Source organism: Hyaloscypha bicolor, assembly GCF_002865645.1.
Source record: "Hyaloscypha bicolor E unplaced genomic scaffold K444scaffold_183, whole genome shotgun sequence".
In the NCBI taxonomy this organism is placed as follows: domain Eukaryota; kingdom Fungi; phylum Ascomycota; class Leotiomycetes; order Helotiales; family Hyaloscyphaceae; genus Hyaloscypha; species Hyaloscypha bicolor.
In genome coordinates, this window is record NW_020194685.1 from 724,055 (window position 1) to 743,708 (window position 19,654).

At 47.9% G+C, this 19,654-nt stretch overlaps 6 protein-coding genes across 6 annotated transcripts; 5 read left to right on the plus strand and 1 right to left on the minus strand.

Moving 5' to 3' along the window:
* Positions 1 to 136: 136 nt before the first annotated feature.
* On the plus strand, positions 137 to 2,908 carry K444DRAFT_621578 (uncharacterized protein). Its single transcript, XM_024881934.1, has 3 exons — positions 137 to 285; positions 345 to 2,238; positions 2,289 to 2,908. Exons 1-3 carry the CDS (start codon positions 221 to 223, stop codon positions 2,631 to 2,633), a joined length of 2,304 nt encoding a protein of 767 aa, XP_024727109.1. The 5' UTR covers positions 137 to 220; the 3' UTR covers positions 2,634 to 2,908.
* Positions 2,909 to 3,349: 441 nt separating this feature from the next.
* Positions 3,350 to 5,265, minus strand: K444DRAFT_657284 (FAD/NAD(P)-binding domain-containing protein; the record flags this gene model as incomplete). Its single annotated transcript, XM_024886144.1, has 3 exons — positions 3,350 to 4,230; positions 4,263 to 5,138; positions 5,193 to 5,265. 3 exons carry the CDS (start codon positions 5,263 to 5,265, stop codon positions 3,809 to 3,811), a joined length of 1,371 nt encoding a protein of 456 aa, XP_024727110.1. The 3' UTR covers positions 3,350 to 3,808.
* A 720-nt stretch (positions 5,266 to 5,985) lies between these two features.
* Positions 5,986 to 7,455, plus strand: K444DRAFT_657285 (Aldo/keto reductase; the record flags this gene model as incomplete). The annotated part of the gene is made up of 6 exons (XM_024886145.1): positions 5,986 to 6,374; positions 6,427 to 6,596; positions 6,676 to 6,758; positions 6,797 to 7,182; positions 7,229 to 7,363; positions 7,405 to 7,455. Exons 1-6 carry the CDS (start codon positions 6,339 to 6,341, stop codon positions 7,453 to 7,455), a joined length of 861 nt encoding a protein of 286 aa, XP_024727111.1. The 5' UTR covers positions 5,986 to 6,338.
* A 296-nt stretch (positions 7,456 to 7,751) lies between these two features.
* Positions 7,752 to 10,381, plus strand: K444DRAFT_621580 (uncharacterized protein). The gene has a single exon (XM_024881935.1). It carries the CDS (start codon positions 7,839 to 7,841, stop codon positions 10,134 to 10,136), a length of 2,298 nt encoding a protein of 765 aa, XP_024727112.1. The 5' UTR covers positions 7,752 to 7,838; the 3' UTR covers positions 10,137 to 10,381.
* A 422-nt stretch (positions 10,382 to 10,803) lies between these two features.
* On the plus strand, positions 10,804 to 14,733 carry K444DRAFT_621582 (uncharacterized protein). The gene is made up of 2 exons (XM_024881936.1): positions 10,804 to 10,848; positions 11,002 to 14,733. Exons 1-2 carry the CDS (start codon positions 10,824 to 10,826, stop codon positions 14,349 to 14,351), a joined length of 3,375 nt encoding a protein of 1,124 aa, XP_024727113.1. The 5' UTR covers positions 10,804 to 10,823; the 3' UTR covers positions 14,352 to 14,733.
* A 2,863-nt stretch (positions 14,734 to 17,596) lies between these two features.
* Positions 17,597 to 19,336, plus strand: K444DRAFT_547140 (uncharacterized protein; the record flags this gene model as incomplete). The annotated part of the gene is made up of 2 exons (XM_024876284.1): positions 17,597 to 17,909; positions 18,117 to 19,336. 2 exons carry the CDS (start codon positions 17,597 to 17,599, stop codon positions 19,334 to 19,336), a joined length of 1,533 nt encoding a protein of 510 aa, XP_024727114.1.
* Positions 19,337 to 19,654: the final 318 nt, after the last annotated feature.

Below are 19,654 nucleotides of genomic sequence, written 5' to 3' on the forward strand. Positions count from 1 at the left end.
ATTGAAACAGAATAATGGAGTGAAGCTTGAAATGAGGGAGTGCTGGTAAAATTCACCAGCCTATTTCTTATCAGCCACGTGACCGGATTTAAACTTCGTGAGCAAACTCGCGACGAGAGGTCAACTTGGACAAACGCCGTGCAACAACAATGATCCTTTGAACTTCATCGCAAAATCGCCTTTGGCGAACCCCTAATCCAGTGCCACAGTCCTTACCAAGATGCTGTTCTCTGAAGAAGATGCGCCACTCCTCAAGAAGTGGATTGTGAAGAGACTCGAGAATACGTAGGTAGCTCCAACGCCTCATATCCCCAAATATTTTACTAACAGTTGTCGTTCCACAGCTCAGATGCAGACGCCGACGTACTCGCCGATTACGTCCTCGCGCTCCTTCGTCATGATGGAGACACCGAGATCGTTCGACAGCTTTGCGAGGCGGAGATTCCTGATTTCCTAAAGGAAGACTCTACAATCTTTGTAAGGGACGTCTTCGATGCAATCAGCTACAAATCATATCTTCCAGGAGCTGTTCCTCCCCGCCGACCTTCTATACCTTTCGTGCCACCGTCCGGGCCCTCTGCGCCTTCAAATGGGAATGTTGGGATGGGTGCCTCGATGGGACCTCAAATTGGCTCGAGGAAACGCTCGTATCACGAGAGAGGTGATGGGGATCCTCAAGATAGAGGTTTTCAACTTGGTGGAGATTCGAATGGGAGGATGTACAAGCAGACGAGACGAGGTGGCCCTGGTATGGGCAGAGGGATGGAGAATTTCAACCCAAACCAAGGCAGAGGAGGCTTTGGTGCAGGTCGACCATCGCCTATAAATCTCCAATCAATACCGCCTCAAGGATTTCCAGGAATGCCTGGAATGCCGAGTCCACCAGCTGGTATGCCACCGTTCGACCCTAATAACCCCATGACTGCGCTTCTTGCTATGCAGGTTATGGGCTTCCCCGTTCCTAATCTGGCGCCATTTCCAACGCCAACCTCACCTATAGGTAGAGGACCCCATGGACCTCCTATGCCGCCGAAGAGACCGAGATGTAAGGATTATGATATTAAGGGGTTCTGCGCTAAGGGAAATACTTGTCCGTATGAACATGGGGAACATCCTATTTGGGTCCCTCCAGTTAGTAAAGCTGATGAATACGATCCTACGAATTCGAATCTTATGGCAGGTATTGAGAATAATGGCAGCCCTGCTCCGGGTGGCTTCAATCAGTTCAGAGGCGGCGATAGGGGTCGAGGGCGTGGAGGCATTCACCGAGGGGACGGTAGAGCATTCAACAACCCAAGTAGGAGAGGAGGAAGAGCAGATTTCTCGTCGGATCGACCGAACTTTGACAAAAATAATACAACGATCGTTGTGGAGCAAATACCGGAAGATAAATTTTCTGAAGATGAGGTTCGGGGATTCTTCTCGGAGTTTGGCAACATCCTGGAAGTTTCCATGCGACCTTACAAGAGGTTGGCAATTGTTAAGTTCGAACAATGGGATAGCGCACAAGCAGCATACAAATCCCCGAAAGTCATATTCGACAACAGATTCGTCAAAGTCTATTGGTTCACTAATGCAGAATCACTACCACAACCACCTGCTGTCTCTGCCACAAATGGTGCTGCGAAGAATGGTTCTTCGACACCAGGTACTCCAGCTCCAGTGAGAGCAATATCAGAACCTCAAATAGACATTGAGGAGTTCACTCGAAAGCAAGAGGAAGTTCAGAAGGCGCACGAGGAGAAGCAGAAGAAACTGAAAGAGATGGAAGCCGCACGGAAAGAGTTAGAGAAGCGGCAGGAGGATCTTCTGAAGAGTCAGGCCGAGGAGAAGAGGAAACTTATGGCGAAGCTAGCTGCTAAGAGCGGACAATCCGGTTCTCCACCTGTTGGCTCTGAAAATGGAGCATCAGTAGAACCGGATAATCCTACGGATAAGTTGAAGAAACAACTAGCCGCACTGGAAGCTGAAGCGAAGTCATTGGGAATTGATTATTCTCTGTCAGATGATACCTCGTCTTGGGGTGGTCGAGGTAGGGGCCGTGGTCGAGGGGGTTACCGAGGAAGAGGCGCCTTTGTGCCTCGAGGATTCCGTGGAGGCTACAGAGGACGTGGTGGGGCACCATTTGCGGTGTCAGGACGGTCATTCAATCTTGACAACAGGCCCAAGACGGTCGGTTTGGTGGGCATTGACTTTTCCGATCCCGAGAAAGACGAGAGTCTCAGACAGTACCTCTTGGCAGGTCCCACCACACCCTTTTCGTAAAGCAACTTGCTAACCTGACGCAGGGAATCGGCGAGTACACCGACATCGAAGTCATCCCCGCCGGCCGCACAGCCATAACCTTCAAAGACCGCCACACAGCCGAGAAGTTCATGTTTGGCATTCCAAACGGCGAGATCCCATCTGTCGGCAAAGTCGAGCTATCATGGATCCAAACCCCACTTCCTCCTGTCATGTTACCTGCCAAAACGAACGTTGCGAAACATGGAGATGATGACGTCCATATGGATGACGGCGATGCGATGGCGGCAACGAATAGTCCTGCACCGGTTGGAGGTGGTGAACAGCAAGAAGCGCAAGAGAATCTTGACTATGACGTTGCTGATGATAACGAATGGGGTATTCAATGAGTGCGCCCTTGGATTTATTGCATTTGGTGAGCGAGTTACGGCGCAGCAAACATTGCCAGAGGTAAAGAAATGTGTGTATTTGTATTGTATGTAGGAAACCCTTGTACACTACGACTTGGCGAAACCCGAGAATAGATCAAGCGATGATTTCATGGTCTATTTTCTCTCAAGTTGCATTCTTCTTTCACTAACTCCCGTTTATTCCTTGGTAAGTTCGATTTTGGGGTTAACGCTAGCCTATTATAGTAAATCCTAGGATAAAAAGTTTGTTGCACAGGAACGAGGTCATTGTGAGGCGCACAATAGCAGGGTGTTGCACAAGTAGTCAAGGTAAGGTAAGTGTAGACTGATGCTTGCAAGTATAACTAATTCCAAGAAGTGACTCTAACAAGAGACAATCAATGCCCCCTTCTAAAGCTCTGTGTTTCTTTATATACTCCCTAGCGCTTAGCTGAGTATACGCAAGCTCTTTACATAATTAGGAAATATAATCCGGTCATGCGATCCGGCGTAAGCAATAACCCAAATAGGAAACCCAATCCATGACTGGGGCTGGATTTTAGGCGGTAAAGGGCCAAAAACCAAAACACTCGAGCAACAAAACACCAAAACCGCGAAACCCACGAAATCAAAACTACGAATTGCATGCTACTTAAAATTAGGCGTGAAATTGCACTGAAATTATATGAGTTGCCCCGCAGGGAGCTGCCCTCCCCCTCCCCCCTCCCCCAAGAGAGCTCTTTATGTATTGCAGTGAGCTTTCCCTAGGGAGCTGCCCTTCCCCCTCCCCAGAGAGCTCTTCATGTATTGCAGTGAGCTGGCCCTGCAGGAAGCTGGCCCCCAGGGAGCTCTTTATATATTGCAATAAGCTGCCCCCAAGGGGCTACCTCCCAACGGGTCCATCGCATCTTCAACTATTTATAATTTCGAAAGCTCCAATTAAAAGAAGAAACATCAATAGAGGATATCGAACTTCTAGACAGGAAAATTTCGTAAGAAAGCACCCACTTCAGGTTTCCAATATCAGTAAACTCCGGCCACGAATATGAGGAAACCTTTCTTTCCACTTCCGTCACTAACCGAGCCACCAAGTAATCATAATCCCAACAAGAATCAAATATTGTTGGACCAGCGAAAGGAATACTCCTCTTGCCACGCCAAAGGATGGAATTAATTTAGCGCCCCATAATCTTATCAAGGATGGTATCGGTAAATTCCCAGAGGAGCGACACATCGTGAGCTTGAAAAGCGGAACCGGTGTAGTAGGTGTTCCTGTGGCCATGCAGTTCATTGAGCTCCTTGTAAAAGCCATTTTTGATTGCGGATACAGGGACCGTCAACTCAAACGGTGTATGACTTGAGAAAAGGGCGATTTCAGGCGGGGTGGTATAAACCGTTCCTGCCTTCCTCAAACGCGCAAGGCTATCCATCACATCCCGTTCCACCAATTTCTCTAGCATCGAAACTGGGCTTCCATACTTCAGGTTGACTAGGTTCGGGACCCCAGTTGGGGTGATCTCGTAAATGCCTGGCAGATCTGGAAGGTTTTCTCTCGCGTCCACTGCCACATTAATGAGGCAGTGATTGTTGGGAATGCCTGTGTTCCGAAGTATGAAGTGTAGTAGGCACTGTTACTGAATTGGACAAATAGTGACGTCTCTTTTGCGTCGAGATCAAAGCCTTGAAGATTGTCTAACTTCGGAGGAACCGTGACAAGAAGTGTCTTCGTTTCAATGATCTTCTGTCCAGTCGGGGTCTTGACCAGAACCTTCACAGAATCCCGTTCTCTCCTAGTGGAAAGAACACAGCTACTCAGCAGAACGTCGTCGTCTAGTTCTGCAAGTGCTTTGACGTATAGCTCGCTGTTATCTCCATTGGCGGGAACAAGAAAACCTTTGGCAAATCCCTCCAGAGCAGTGGCACCAAATTTCTTTATCACATATAATGTTGGCTGATAGAGAAGATCTCCTAGTCCTTGGCCGAGCTTAGAGACCAGCATCACCATTGCACTAAGGTTGTATTTCTTGACAAAGTCGCCGAAGGGAAGGAGAAGATCGGCCGGGATAGGGTCAGGGAGATCGAATCCATTGTCGAGAAAGGGATATTTTTCAAGCTGCTCACCATAAGCGGCAAACGCTTGCGATGGATCGCTTGGGGTGAAGTTGACTTTCTTTCCAGTGCTGAAATCCACGTACAGGGTTGAGTCTGGCATTGGGGGGGGGGGGGGGGGGGGGGGGGGGTTGAATTTGGTCAGTGGAATGTTGAAACGGGCGAAATATTCTTGTGATATTGTAGAAGGTCGAATAACGACTAGGCCTGCCTTAGTCTTCCCCCCTGTGGTAGGGTCCTGGTAGGTCAACGTGTGGCCTCCAAGTCGATCTTTCTGCTCAATGATAGCCATACTCTTCCCTCGATCCCGGAGGCCAATAGCAGAGAACGTGCCAGTTGCTCCACCCCCAATGATGCACACATCCCGTGCAATGGTATCCTTATGCTGCAAATGGCCTGGGAGGATTGTGGAGTAAGTCCGACCTTGACGAATAGTCGCGCCGTATCTACCGTGCTCCACCGATTTGACCTTTACGCCCTCTTTCCAGGCGGAGACGCCCATGTTCCAGAGTCTTGTTCGCATTGTGGGGGGAAAACGAAAACGACACTCCCCCAACCCTCCCCCCCACACGGGTGTCGATTAGGGGGTGTCGATTGGGGCAGGGGTATTTAATTGGCTACCTAAACTCTTTAAAATCTTAAGTTAGAATTTTTAATATAAGTATAAGCTAGTAAATTATAAATCTTATATTGTAATCACGTGCTTCCTACCTTATAATAAAGAGATTCCTTAAAATAGTATTTTAATTTAAGGGAGTTTATATACTAATTAATTAAGTTTTAGTTTTAAGCCCTATAAGACCCTATAAATTATAGGCTTATAGGGCTCTTATTTCTGGTTTTAGGGACTTTTTCGCTAAATTTCTAGGCTTTCTTAAGCTTGCCTAAGGCTATAAAATGTAAAAGTTTTAACTTCTTTACTTTGAAGAGCTACTAATCCAAATTTTGTAAAAAGTTTATATTTAAATAGCCCTTAATTAGTGCTATAAGAAAATTTAAAAAAAGAATTGAATTATATAATTCCTTATTAAATTAAATTAAATTAAATTAAATTAAAGAAACGCCAGAGTTTTGGTGTTCCGCTCCGAGCGCCTCTACTTTAGGTTAGTGGCTAGTCTGGCCCCCAATCGACACCCCAAATCGACACCCGGGGGGAGTCGTGTTACATTTTCCCGAACTACGGGATAAGTCTTTTCAGGGGCATATCGCACCCCCCCGCTCTCCATCAACCTCTGAACCTGAACAACACTTCACAACAGCCTCTTCGTCATTTTCGCAACAACGCGATAATCAGTAGCTAGACTTCCGTTTAATGCATATCCAAGGTTCATAGGAAGTCCACGGGCCGAACATGCGTCTTCCAAATATCGGCCGAGGTAGCACTTCGGCATCTGAGGATATGAATTCAACATGCCGGACTTTGGAGTTAAGGTCTAGAAATCTATTGTATAAGTATTTACTTTTTTGCATAAGAGACTTGTGGTGTCTTCTCTTTAACCTTTCATATCTCATCAATCTTCTTAATTCCAAATGCCCCACAGATTTTCCGTCAATCAACCAAGATCAGCATGAGCAACGCAGTCAAGAGCAAGGTCGATGTGGCCTTTAGCACCATGGCCATTGGGAAGGCTGGTAAATTCTGACACTACGTTGTGGTCCAATGATTGTTAACATATATTCTTAGGTCTCGAAGGGGTTCGCATCCACACCATTGAAGATACCGTTGCTATTCTCGAAGTCATCAGGGAGCATGGCTACACTGAGATCGATACTGCACCCTTACGCTGGAGAAACTTGTGAGGGGATGCTTGGGGATGCTAAATGGCAAAATAAAAGCATTAAGATGCAAACGAAGTGAGCATATTTCCTGGAAATTCCCTTTCCGGCTCCCAAGATCTCTTTCATTGAGCAAAGTTGACTTAAGAGTATCCAGGCTCTACCCCACCACTGGCAAGGGCATGAATACAATGCCTTCTGAGGAATACTCGCACTCGGCAGCCGATTACATACGAGCTGGTCTCTTGAAGAGTTTTGAAGCCCTGAAAACAGACAAGATCGATATGTTCTCGGACCTGATCGTAAAACAGACTTCCAGATCACAACAGGAGAAGTTGGCAAGTTGCGCAAAGAAGGCAAGTTCGGGAGCTTTGGCCTCAGCAACTTCGTGTCACGGGAAGTGAGTGAGTTTTGCGAAATCTCCAAGAAGAATGGGTGGACCATGCCGAGCGTTTACCAGGCAATCTACAATGAACTACACCGAACCGTGGAACCTGAATTATTTCCGTGCCCCAGATTTTACAAAATCGCACTCTATGCTTTCCGGCCTCTAGCTCGCGGCTTGCTCACAGGGAAGTTCAACCTTGGCCAAACGAAGTTCGAGGCCGGCAGCTGGTTTGAACCAAAGCGATTGCAAGGGAAGCTGCATCATTCACTTTACTTCGTACTAGAATGAGGACTATTTCAAGGCATCGAGCGGAATTCACGAGGCCGTAGAAAAGCACGGTTTCACAGTTGCTGAATTTGCATTGAGATGGATGATGCATCATTCGCAGCTGAAGGGGGAGTTCCATGATCCCGTTATCATTGGGGCAAGCAGCGCTAAGCAGCTTGAGAGCAATCTGGTGGGTATGGGGAAGGGCTGCTGCCCGAGGATGTGGTGAAGGCTTTGGATAACGGGTGGCAGTTTGTCAAAGGTTTCCAGTCCAAGTATTAGCATTAAGTGTACCGTATCCAGGATTGTTCCTGTACACTTAGGGCAATTTTCCGTCTATTCAGCTCGAGACTAGTAAAAGGGGGCGGCTCTCGAATTTATTCTTGTTCAATATAGATCACAATAAGCCGTATTACTAAATATATCTAATGGACATAAGCTCAGATTAGAGCAATTGTTCTTATGTCAATTTAGAGGTCTTTCTTGGAGAATATAATATTCCACGTGATTCGGGTTGAAGATCTCCTGACAGGGGTACAAATGGTGACGCGACATTCTAGGCTCAGAGCAACAGCGAACTTGTTTCCAACTATTTTTTGGGAAAGTTTTACGACCAAGTCGCCATCCCCTTATTGCAATGTCAATCAAAAGGTAGACATATCACCATGCCGAGGGACAGACCTCCAACCACTGGCTACGCCCGAATTGCCCAGGCCGAAGAATCCGATTCAGACGACGAGCTTTCCCATAGCTACGCCTCTTTGCAACCACCCAACGGTCCACGTTATGCATCCATTACCCAGCCACGGCCGCACGGTGGCATGTACACCGATGGCACAACCTCTCCGAATACCACACGAAGACCGCGGAACCGAAGACGAATGCGTAGTAATTCTTCTGGCGTGGACATCAAGGCGATCAATGCGAGGCTAGAGAGATGGGCGGATGAGATTGCTTCGAAGTTTAAAATCAACAAAGTTAAGGGGAAGACGGAGCGAGAGGAGAAGTTGGAGATACATCATTCCGTTTTCCAGGCGCCAGAGGGAGTACGACCCATGACGGCTGAGTCGCTGGCTATCGATGTTGACCATGGCCGGATGTCGAAGATGGAGTTTGATGATGTGGTGGAGAGTGTGAGGGTTGCTATTGAGCAAGGCATACATCCGAAAATGATCTCACAAGGAAGTTCTGGAAGCTATTTTGCGAGGAATAGTGATGGGAAGGTGGTGGGTGTGTTCAAACCGAAGGATGAGGAACCGTATGCGGCAGGCAATCCGAAATGGAACAAATGGATACATCGAAATCTATTCCCATGCTTCTTTGGCCGAGCTTGTTTAATCCCCAATCTCAGCTACGTCTCAGAAGCTGCTGCGTACACACTCGATTGCAGACTGCGAACAAATCTGGTACCTTATACCGACATCGTTCACCTCTCATCGAAATCATTCCACTACGATTTTTGGGCCCGCAGGAATTTCTACAGGAAGAAGAAGCCTTTCCCACCAAAGGTTGGCAGTTTCCAGGTCTTTCTTAAGGGTTTTAAAGATGCGAATATTTTCCTTCGAGAGCATCCTTGGCCAGATGTTAGTGGTGGGTACAGACCCACAGATCAACCAAGGAAGAAGGGCAAGCCTTGGTCGGAGACTTGCAGGCCAAATAGCTCAGCTGCTGATGATGAAGACGAAGAGGACAGCACCGCTCCGCCAGAAGAGGGCCAGAAACGATTTGTCTGGACCGATGCGCTACAGCAGTCCTTCCGGGGAGAGCTCGAGAAGTTAGTGGTATTGGATTATATTATGCGCAACACGGACAGAGGATTAGATAACTGGATGATCAAAGTGGATTTTGAGAACCAGGACGTTTCTATTGTTTCGGAGCCGCCTCGAATGAATGGCGGGCACGAAGAAGAGCAATCACCACGATTGGTTTCTACATCTGACGGCATACCAGTAAAATCCCACCCTTACAGAGTTCAGCAACCTATGGAAGCGACTAGCAGGTCAGCAACACCTTCACGGATTGGCGGACCAACTATGTCGATCGGAGCTATCGACAACAGTCTTTCATGGCCTTGGAAGCATCCGGATGCGTGGCGAAGCTTTCCATTTGGATGGCTTTTCCTCCCAGTATCACTAATCGGCCAACCATTCTCTCAGGAGACAAGAGATCATTTCTTACCACTTCTGACCTCCAAGCAGTGGTGGAGTGAAACTCAATTGGAATTGAGAAAGGTCTTTTCCCAGGATGCTGATTTCCAGGAAAGGATGTTCGCAAGGCAGATTGCGGTCATGAAAGGCCAGGCATGGAATGTCGTCGAGACTCTTAAGCTTCAAGATCACGGGCCGTTGGAGCTGACTAGGAGAGCAAGGGTGTGCGTATGGGACGACCTGGTGGATATTCCAGTCGCAGTACCCATGCGAGTCCCGTCGGCTGAAATGAGGAGACGAAATCATCCATCATTCCAGAAGGACCCCCAAGAAGAGATGGATATCAGCACAGCCAACGCTTCTGCTCCTCAACCCGACCTTCTCAGCCTTGCATCGCCAGCAGGAGAGCTTCCGAGCCCGAATCGATTTGAGTTGGCCAGTCCACGTGCGAGTGAAGACGCCTCTGGCATTCAATCTCCTGAATCGCCTTCCGCACTCATGACTGTGACGAATGCCCTTCGAGAAGGCAAAAGCGGACTGGTCAAGTTCTCGGAAAGACCTACCATGAACCATTCACGAAACCGGATGAGCTACGATGGGCCATCAAGATCAAATTCTCACACTCCTAGAATTGAGGGCAGGAGATTTTCCTTCTCGACGAGAAATAAGAGAGTGCCGATGATGTACGACGGTGATGATCTGGAGGGCGACCTGGGGTATGCAGCAGCCGAGGGTATGGAAGGCAACCAAAGGAAGGTTATTGTAGAAAGGCTCGAGACGGTAAAGAGCAAAAACCCGGTGTTTACATGGTGTTAGTAAGAATAATTGGATGTACATTACACAGAGGGGGAGCACTGGCAGGCGTCGGGAAGCGGAGTTGATCATACGGCAGACAAGATAAAGATTTCTTGGAGCATTTAATGAACATCCTTAGCATCTGGGTCACCTCTTCTTGGCTGTTGTTAAAACGTGGCTCATCCAGTAATTCGTGGCAGGTATTGAAGCTGTATTTTGTTTTATTTAGAATATTTAGAATATTACACAAGCCCTACAGACTCCGGATTCTATTTCCAGCCAATGCCCCTGAAGAGTAATTTTCCAGCGCCACTCCTCTGGTCTTACTAAGCCGGCTTGGAATCACCGTCTTTTTCCAGGCGATTGTATCGGCGCGGCGGTAGGCTCAACATCCGAATGTTCAAGACCCAAGCCAAATAATCACTCACTCACTGGCTCCTCCGAAGTGATTTCTCATACAGCACAAGACACCAAGACGCCCATTCACCTTTGATTGGAAATCAACGACGTTGAGTAACTTCGAACTCAACCTTCGTTTCTTATTGCGACTCCATCGCCCATGTATTCTCACCACGATAATCGCCCCTCAATCTCGTAGTCTGCGCTGCGCCGGCTACAGAGGCAACGACTTGGTACGCCCGCGCAAACCTCGACCGAATCATCTGTATGCGAGCGTAACGTGAGCAACCGCCGGTGGATCGCGAAGACATGGCGTCCCGGAATCAGCCAAACGGTACATCACCGCATTTCACTTATGGCGACTCTTCGCCCTGGCCTACGATGGGTGGGCTTGGAAGTCCAGAGCCTCGCCCCAGGCCGACTGCCCCTTTGCATACTGGAACCAACGCATCGTACAATAGTGCTCATATGAATGGCTTTGATATAGGTCGGCCACCCTCGAACGTTCCTCTGAAGTCAAACAGCGCCCGGGCGTTTTCTTCCCAGCCAAAATGGAATCCCGCCGCGTTGCTCAATCCACGAGGCTTCCATTCAGGCCCACAGCAGAATGTACAGAACGGTTTCTCGAACAACAATCCTGCACAGAAACTCTCCTTCCAATTCGATAGTCCTGCGACAACACCGGAGCCAAGTTTCCATGCTCATCCCCCTCCCCAGCGCAACAATGAGCATATCAGGCAGAATGGCATGAATGGAAATGGTTTTGCTGCCTATGCAAACGGAAATGGAAACATGGGAGGCATGGGACACATGTTGGAGCGCATGCACAATGTCACCGAGCGGGATATGGTGCCTCAGAAACGAAGAAAGATTGAAGATCAGTCAAACGATGCTCAGAGAAAGGCCGAATTCAACGGTGGTGGCAAAGGCGGCGTCCTGGGGAACTACATGAGAGAAAAGAAAGAGGAAGGCCAAAGAGAAGCCCGCGCAAATGGAACTGTCCCCGTTGTTACGGCACTCGATGACGACGACGAAGTCGAAGTTGTTCCGGATGCTGGAGACAAAGAGGTTTGCTATGGTCGAATCGAAGGTGCAGAGATCAGCGCTTTCAAGGTCCCTACACCAAAACCAGGAGCCACTGCCATCTCAAATGGATACTTGCCTCAAGTAAAAATCGTGTTGCGGAGACGTGTTGGAGAGAGAACAAATACAATCCATGCGGTAGACAGTACTCGTGAGATTATTGGATGTGTCGATGTCAATACCTCTATTGGCCTCACACCTCTCCTTGACTCGAAGTTTGGGATCCGGACAGCTGCTAGAATCCTAACGAGACCAAAACGAGATGGCGACCCTCTCCCAGGTGCGGAAATATCCAAGAGATACGGCCTCGATTTGAACATTTATGGCCCGAAAAAGTATGCCCTCCAAATTGGACGCCATCTTTCTCAGAAGCAATTATGGCTGCGAACACCTCTTTTTGTCGAAGCCGGAGTTGAGCTTCACAACCCTCACGCCATTCAAAAACCCCCTCAACCGCCCCCTCGAAGCACAGGCACCTCTTATGGCTACCGTCAGCAAGGCCCCGTGCGTACTACAGAAGAGATCAGAAACGATGTATTGAGCATGTTCGACTCTCTGGAACGCTCGGAAAATCTACAGGAAATGGATGCAGATCCTCGAATCACTACGGAACTTCTTCGCCATCAGAAACAAGGCTTGTTTTTCATGATTAATAAAGAAAAAGAGCGGGATTTTACAAAGGTCGATAAGAGCAACTGCTCGTTGTGGCAACCGAGGATCTTGGCCAACGGACAAAGATCGTTCTTCAATGTAATTACTGGTCAGGAAGAGCGCATTAGCCCGCCACAAGTCCTTGGAGGCATCCTCGCTGATATGATGGGTCTTGGCAAGACATTGAGTATTCTGTCTTTGGTCGTTCAGACTCTGGACAATGATGCACAAGAGTGGGCGCAGCAAACTCCCGGCATTTGTGAGAACGAGAGAGACTTGTGTCCCACGAAAAAAGGCAAGGCAGCATTGCCAAAGATCGAGGCAACTTGTCTTGTTCAGAACTGCAAGACAACCCTCCTTGTATCGCCCCTCAGTACGATTGCCAACTGGGAGGAGCAAATCAAGCAACATATCAAGCCGGGAACTATCAAGTATTATATCTACCATGGTGCAAACCGGGTTAAGGATATCAAGAAGTTGGCTGAGTACGATTTGGTCATCACTACATATGGAAGCGTGGCCAGCGAATTCAACTACCGCAGCAAGAAGAAACATGGGACTTATCCCCTTGAGGAGATCAACTGGTTCCGCATTGTACTTGACGAGGCACATATGATTCGAGAGCAGTCTACTCAGCAGTCTAAGGCAATCTGTAGATTGGCTGCGAATCGCCGATGGGCTGTTACTGGAACTCCAGTCCAGAATCGTCTCGAAGATTTGGGTGCACTAATGACATTCCTGCGTATCAGGCCCTTCGACGAGAAAGGTGGATTTGCACAACACATCATGGCTCCGTTCAAGATGTGTGATCCCGAGATCTTGCCAAAACTTCGATTGCTCGTTGATAGTGTCACTCTTCGACGTCTTAAGGACCGCATCGACCTCCCTCCTCGACGAGATCAATTGGTCAGGCTTGACTTCAGCTCAGAAGAGCGCACCATCTACGAAATATTTGCCAAGAACGCCAGTGATAGGGTCAAGGTCATCGTTGGCCAGAGAGAAAAGAGTTTGGGTGGTAAATCATATGTCCACATCTTGCAATCGATTCTCCGTCTTCGTCTTATCTGCGCTCATGGCAGAGACTTACTTGGTGAAGAAGACTTGAAGGTCATGGAAGGCCTCAGCAAGGATTCGGCTATCGATTTGGATAGTGACGAGGAGGAGGATAGGCCTGGACTTACTTGTAAGCAGGCTTATGATATGTACAACTTGATGAAGGAGACCAATGCCGACCTATGTCTCACATGTGGTCGCAAGATTGGGCCTAACGATGTTGTTGATTCTGATGGAGAGCCAAAGGACGAGATTATTGGTCATATCACTCCTTGCTACCACATCATCTGCACAACTTGTATTGATCGTTACAAGACTCAGATGGAGGAAATTGCAGGAGGTCAACCCGAGATCAGTTGCCCAATCTGCCAGCAACATATCAAGCTTTCTTACTTCCCTCTCCGACAAGGAGGTGTAGAGGATGAGGAGGACAGCCGCAAGATCTCCAAGGATAATGCGAGGCACGGCAAGGATCTCGGAAACTACAGCGGCCCACATACCAAGACTAAAGCATTGATTAACGATCTGCTTATAAATCAGCAAGAATCAGAGCTGATGCCCAACGAGCCTCCAATAAAAAGCGTGGTCTTCTCGGGCTGGACAGCGCATCTGGATCTCATTCAACTTGCACTCTCCGAAAACGGCATCAAATATACCCGTTTGGACGGAAAGATGTCTCGAACCGCTCGTGGCGCTGCCCTCGACGTATTCCGTGATGATTCATCCATCATTGTCATACTCGTCTCCATCACCGCCGGTGGTCTCGGTCTCAATCTCACAACGGCAAACAAGGTCTATGTAATGGAACCACAGTATAACCCAGCAGCCGAGGCTCAAGCAGTCGACCGAGTTCACCGCCTGGGACAGAAGCGAGAAGTCGAGACAGTGCGGTACATCATGAAGGACAGTTTCGAAGAGAAGATGTTAGAGCTGCAGGACAAGAAGAAGAAGCTGGCGAGCTTGAGCATGGATAATGAAGGAAGATCACGCATGGACAAGACGGAGGCCGCGAGGAAGAGATTAGAGGATTTGCGGAGCTTGTTCAAGTAATTATTTCATTGTATGGTGTGTGATTAGGGGATCTGGCGTCTCGAGAGGAGCATGGAAATGGAGTTATGGTTCTTAGGGACATGGGAGGTACATATTACCGGTCGACATTGCAACGGTCTTTGCGGTTATCAGCATTTATGACTGGTGATTTCAAGGATGGTCCTGGCGACCTGGCATACAGCTTTTCAAGCTTTCCTTTTCCTTTTAGCGGTCACTAAAGGAGATCATTTTGTTGGAGTATACACTAGAGGATACAGCTTCATCTCACGCATGAACATGGTGCACATGAGGTAGATGAAGACACATATTTCGAGGCGCATGGGGAGAATTCATTCGAGATGAATGAAACTTCAAAACAATATGCATTTGCTTGTGACTTGCCGCTTCCTTCTCCTACTTGCCTCTAGTGTTCATCTGACTCGTGCCCTTGACAAAATGCTTGAACTCTAGCAAGAGCTTGCTGTCCCAGGGTTTCCATGGCGAAGAGTGCCTTCATATAACGTATCAGAACCTCAAAGTATATCTTCGAGGCAGGATTCAGGATGGCTCTGTAGCAACCGGCAAGACTCGAGATCATTGTCCTTGCTCGCTTCCAAAGAAAAAATATTGCAAAAAGTCTGTTCCAGATCCTCACCGTAGTATACATCAATGAATGTGGTTAAAGCAGTAATGAACATGCTTGGCATGAGGAGGTCGGACATTGTCTGGATTTCTCTTCCAAAGGAGAGATGTATGAGGGTATTGAGGAGCATAACTCGAAGTATGTAGTATATTTTGTTCATCGCGTGACGACGTTTTGAAGTATCTGCTCGGGATTGGAAATGAAATGCGAGCCAAGCGCCGAGCCTGTGTTTTAGATAAAATATATCCCCTTCTGATCTGAGCTCAATCCTGCCCGAATTTTCCCCCCAACTTGGAGATAAATCATCGCCAAACAAAGAAAAAGTAGAAAATAGATACGTTTCACAGAACCTTCAAGTCACATCCAAGACCGCTCCATTGATTCACGAGAGCCTTTCCCCAGCAACGAAGGGGGGGTGTTAATTATGTGAGCCAAAGATGCTCGCAATTGTCAATAAAACTGCTCGCCGTAGCTTCTCCCGCCGTGACACTCAAAAAATAACACTCCCAAATCAATTTGCAGTTGTCTCCTTGAGAATTACAAACAGCAAAACCCCTTCCAAAACCAACTACCGAAGAAGTAGACTCCATCGACCATAAGATTGACTTGAACCAGTCTACGACAAGAGGGGCTTCTTGAATAATACCGTAGGTTTAAAGTTTCGGTATTGTATTCTCAAAATTCGTAACCATTCATCTTCCAAGTCCTTCACACATCTCCGTCCAAAAACAGAATAAAGTATGTTAAAAAGGCAGCGGTAGAATTTGCCGCGAGGAAGTTGGCCTTTGACTCCCATCGTTTCGCGATGAAGAGAAATATGAGGGCGTTGAGGAGCGCAGCGTTCAGGATCGTGATGAGTTTCATGGCGTCAAGGCGCTTGAGACAAGAAAGTGCTGCTCAAGATTGAAATAGAGAAGAGAAATAGTGTGCCTGGCTTGCACTAATAAGTAACAGTAGTGGACTTCTAACATGAGCTGCCATCGGCTGGAATCTTCTCCAAACGAACATGAGGTCGTGTCGAACAAAAGAAAGGCTAGCCCTCGCGTGCGCTTTCGTAGCAGACTCACGCTCTGCTCTTGGGCTTCAACACACATTGGTAAAGTTTTAGAAGCTTCGTGTTGGGTTGGTTAAACTCGGAGATTGTTCTTCGTGACGAGAAGGTTCCATGGCCTGTGACTTGAGAGACAACATAGGAACCTGTTGGATCATAGCCTGGTTCAAGAACAAATTGGGTACTTCGGAGACGCCTCTTGGCCAAACTCACGAGTGCCAGAGGCTTGATCCTTGAGGAGTGTTCGATGAACCTAGGACCTTGTCCGAGCAAGGGCAAGGATTTATGAAAAACTTCCAGTCTTGTCCCCTTCCCCTCCCTTCTAATCCAAGCATCCGAGCCTCTCCTGAAGTAATCTCTAGTTCTCCTTATGTACGTTCCTCAAATCACCTAATCCTCTTATCGCTCTGATCTTCCATTCTTGAAGCCGACAGGTTCCAATTCTGCCCTTTTTGATCATGCAGACCACCTAGCCTCTCGTAGGTGCCTCTAATATGTAGGTGCATGTCCTATATGTATTTTCTCCTTCTCACCAGATTTGTTATTGCCATGATCAAGATCACAAGACTCTAGATCAATGAAGTCATGAGGTAGCCCGCTAAGCTCTGTTCTGGTAGAAGGTCTCCCATCAATTTTCGTCAGAAAAGAATCTTTCACTTCTGCGTTTCTTTTTCTGCGGCGATGACAGCAGACGGAAACTGTGAATGGCACGAGGGCAACAATGAAGAGGGTAAGGGAAGCTTCAATTGCGATTCTAGCGGAAAAAGAGAGCCAGATGATGAAGTCGTGGCCATGGCGATCTCTGGATCACTTGATAGTGAACAAGTGATCACGGTACCCTAAGCCTATGAAGACACAGGGCCTTCTGTAGGCTGGATAGAAGTGTTGTATAGACCCTAAAACGGAAATTTCAAGGGAGGACGGTGAGAGGTTGTCTCAAACAGGTAGGTGACTTGGGGCTAGGAATAGAACCAACAAATGTAAGGAATCGAAACAAAAAGTATGCCAAAGAGCGGTAGATATAGCAATAGTAGATCAAAATGCGGTTTTTATCCTAGTATTATTTCATTTCCCCATGTCAGATTTCAGCCACAGACCTCGAAACCCGTGATGTCGGTCGTCACTTAACCATCTTACGACTATAGGCATTCAAGCAACCTCTCTCACGGGTCATCCCTTGGCCTTATCCCCTCTTACTTCTCCAACTTCGAGATTGCGATCTTTCTCAGGAAAGAAATAAAAAGTGAATGAGGCCGCTTGACTTGACAAAGCGCGACGGATTGTGGGGACACAGGGCTTCATTGCCTCCTAGAAAGACGACAATGGCACATTGTCATGTCTGGAAGCTGGCACTATAAACTAAAATTCCATTGTACTGTACTCCACGTCGACGTTTCAGAAATGGTTCAAAAATTTGAAAGTAGACGAAGAAGGAGTGAAATGATTGGCAAGTAAGTTGAAGTGTAAGGGGGGAGAAGGCGGTGAAGCAGGACCCGCAATTCTGCCGCTCGTCAAATATATTTTCCCCCAAAATCCAACGTCCTCAACCTCGAACACTCCAATCCACCTACCATGTTCGCCGTCCCAGGATGGTCTGTTTCCGCAAGTGCTTTGAAGACTCAGGTCGCAGAGTCTTCAAACCCGGTACCGAACAATTCTACCACAGCACCCACGAACAATAGCCATGATGGTACAGATGAGAAATCGAACAAGAAGAGGAAGCGAAGCAATGGAGCAAGCAAGCAGAAGGATGTGAATGGAAATAATTTGGCGGACCTTTGGGAGAGTGTTATCGAGGGGAAGAAGAAGAACAAGAAGCATGATAAGAAGAGGCAAAAAGTCGGGAAAGATACGGACACACGAGTGGTTGAGAACGCCGAGGGCAGTGCCGACGGAGCTGCAAAGAAGCACGACAAGAAGGGGCCAAAAGTTGGGAAGGATTTGAAGGCAGAGGAACTCGAGATCAATGGCAAGGAAGCGGAGAAGAAACGACCTAAGACGACGAACGAGGTGGCCAAACGAATGATTATACAACATTTGAATATTAAGCTGGAGAAGATCAACAGTGAGAAGAATGTGGAGGAGGAACCAGGAGAGATTCAGAGTGGGGATGAGGATAAAACACCGAAAGAAAGGAAGCACCAGAAGTCCAAGAAAGAGAAGAAACGCGAGAAGAAAGCCGCTCTTGAGCAATCTGCAGACGACACTACTCCCGTGAAGGCCGAAAACACAGCTTCCAAGAAACCCGCACCAACACCAAAGCCAGCACCACAACTCACTCCCCTCCAAGCCTCCATGCGCCAAAAACTAATCTCAGCACGCTTCCGCCATCTCAACGAAACCCTCTACACAAAACCCTCGGCTCACTCCCTCTCCCTCTTCCAAGAAAACCCAGAAATGTTCAGCGAGTACCACGAAGGTTTCCGACGCCAAGTTGAAGTCTGGCCCGAGAACCCCGTCGATTCCTACATCAACACCATCAAGACACGAGGTAAGATACGAGGACCACAACGTGGAAAATCCGACAAGAAAGCCGAGCAAAGTCTACCAACAGACGCCCCGCTTCCAAGAACAGAAGGCACAAGCACAATCGCCGACCTAGGCTGCGGTGACGCTGCTCTCTCTATAGCCTTACAGCCACTAACAAAAAAACTACATATCAAGATCCACAGTTTTGACTTACAGTCTCCATCTCTTCTCGTTACAAAAGCAGATATTGCGAACCTCCCTCTCGCAGACGGCTCAGTGGATATTGCCATCTTTTGCCTAGCGTTAATGGGAACGAATTGGATTGACTTCATTGAAGAAGCCTTCAGAATCCTGAGATGGAAAGGCGAGTTATGGGTTGCTGAGATCAAGTCCCGGTTTGGGCGTGTTGGAGGAAAGGGGAAGAGGGTTGAGCATAGTGTTGGCAAGCGCCAGAAAACTGGGCCAGAGAACAAGAGGGAGAAGAAGCGGGCGGAAGAGGAGAGCAATGATCTCGTTGCGGCCGTCGAAGTTGATGGTATGGAAGACAAGGGTGGAGAGACGGATGTCAGTGCGTTTGTGGAGGTGTTAAGGAAGAGGGGGTTTGTGTTGAAGGAGGGAGAGGGAGGTGTGGATTTGAGGAATAAGATGTTTGTTAAGATGTGCTTTGTTAAGGGTGCTACACCCGTCAAGGGGAAGTGTGTGCCTGTTCCGAAGGGAATGGAGAAGTTTGGTGGGGGTGAGACGTGGATGAAGAAGCCGAAAGGGAAATTTATTGAGGAGGAAGAGGAGCGTGTATCGAGTGAGGCGGGTGTGTTAAAGCCTTGTGTTTATAAGCTGAGATAGGAGGTTCTGCCACCAGAACGAGCTATGAGAGCTACGAGAATATTGAAAGCGGCGGCGTTGATACCACAAGTCACGGTAGTAACAAGCATAGTGAGGGGAATCAAAATCAATTGCAGTCTCGCCAACCACCAGTCATCGAATTGCTATGCTCCGAAGCCAAGGTACCAAGCAAATGAAAGTAACGCCGGGCACGGAACCCCTTTACATGCGATGCTCAACCATACGCTCCTTATGCTATCTATCCATCCCCTGTACGCCATTGATCCCCAATTTATTGTTCAGATCATCCCTGGAACAACAGTCCAGCAGCATATTCCA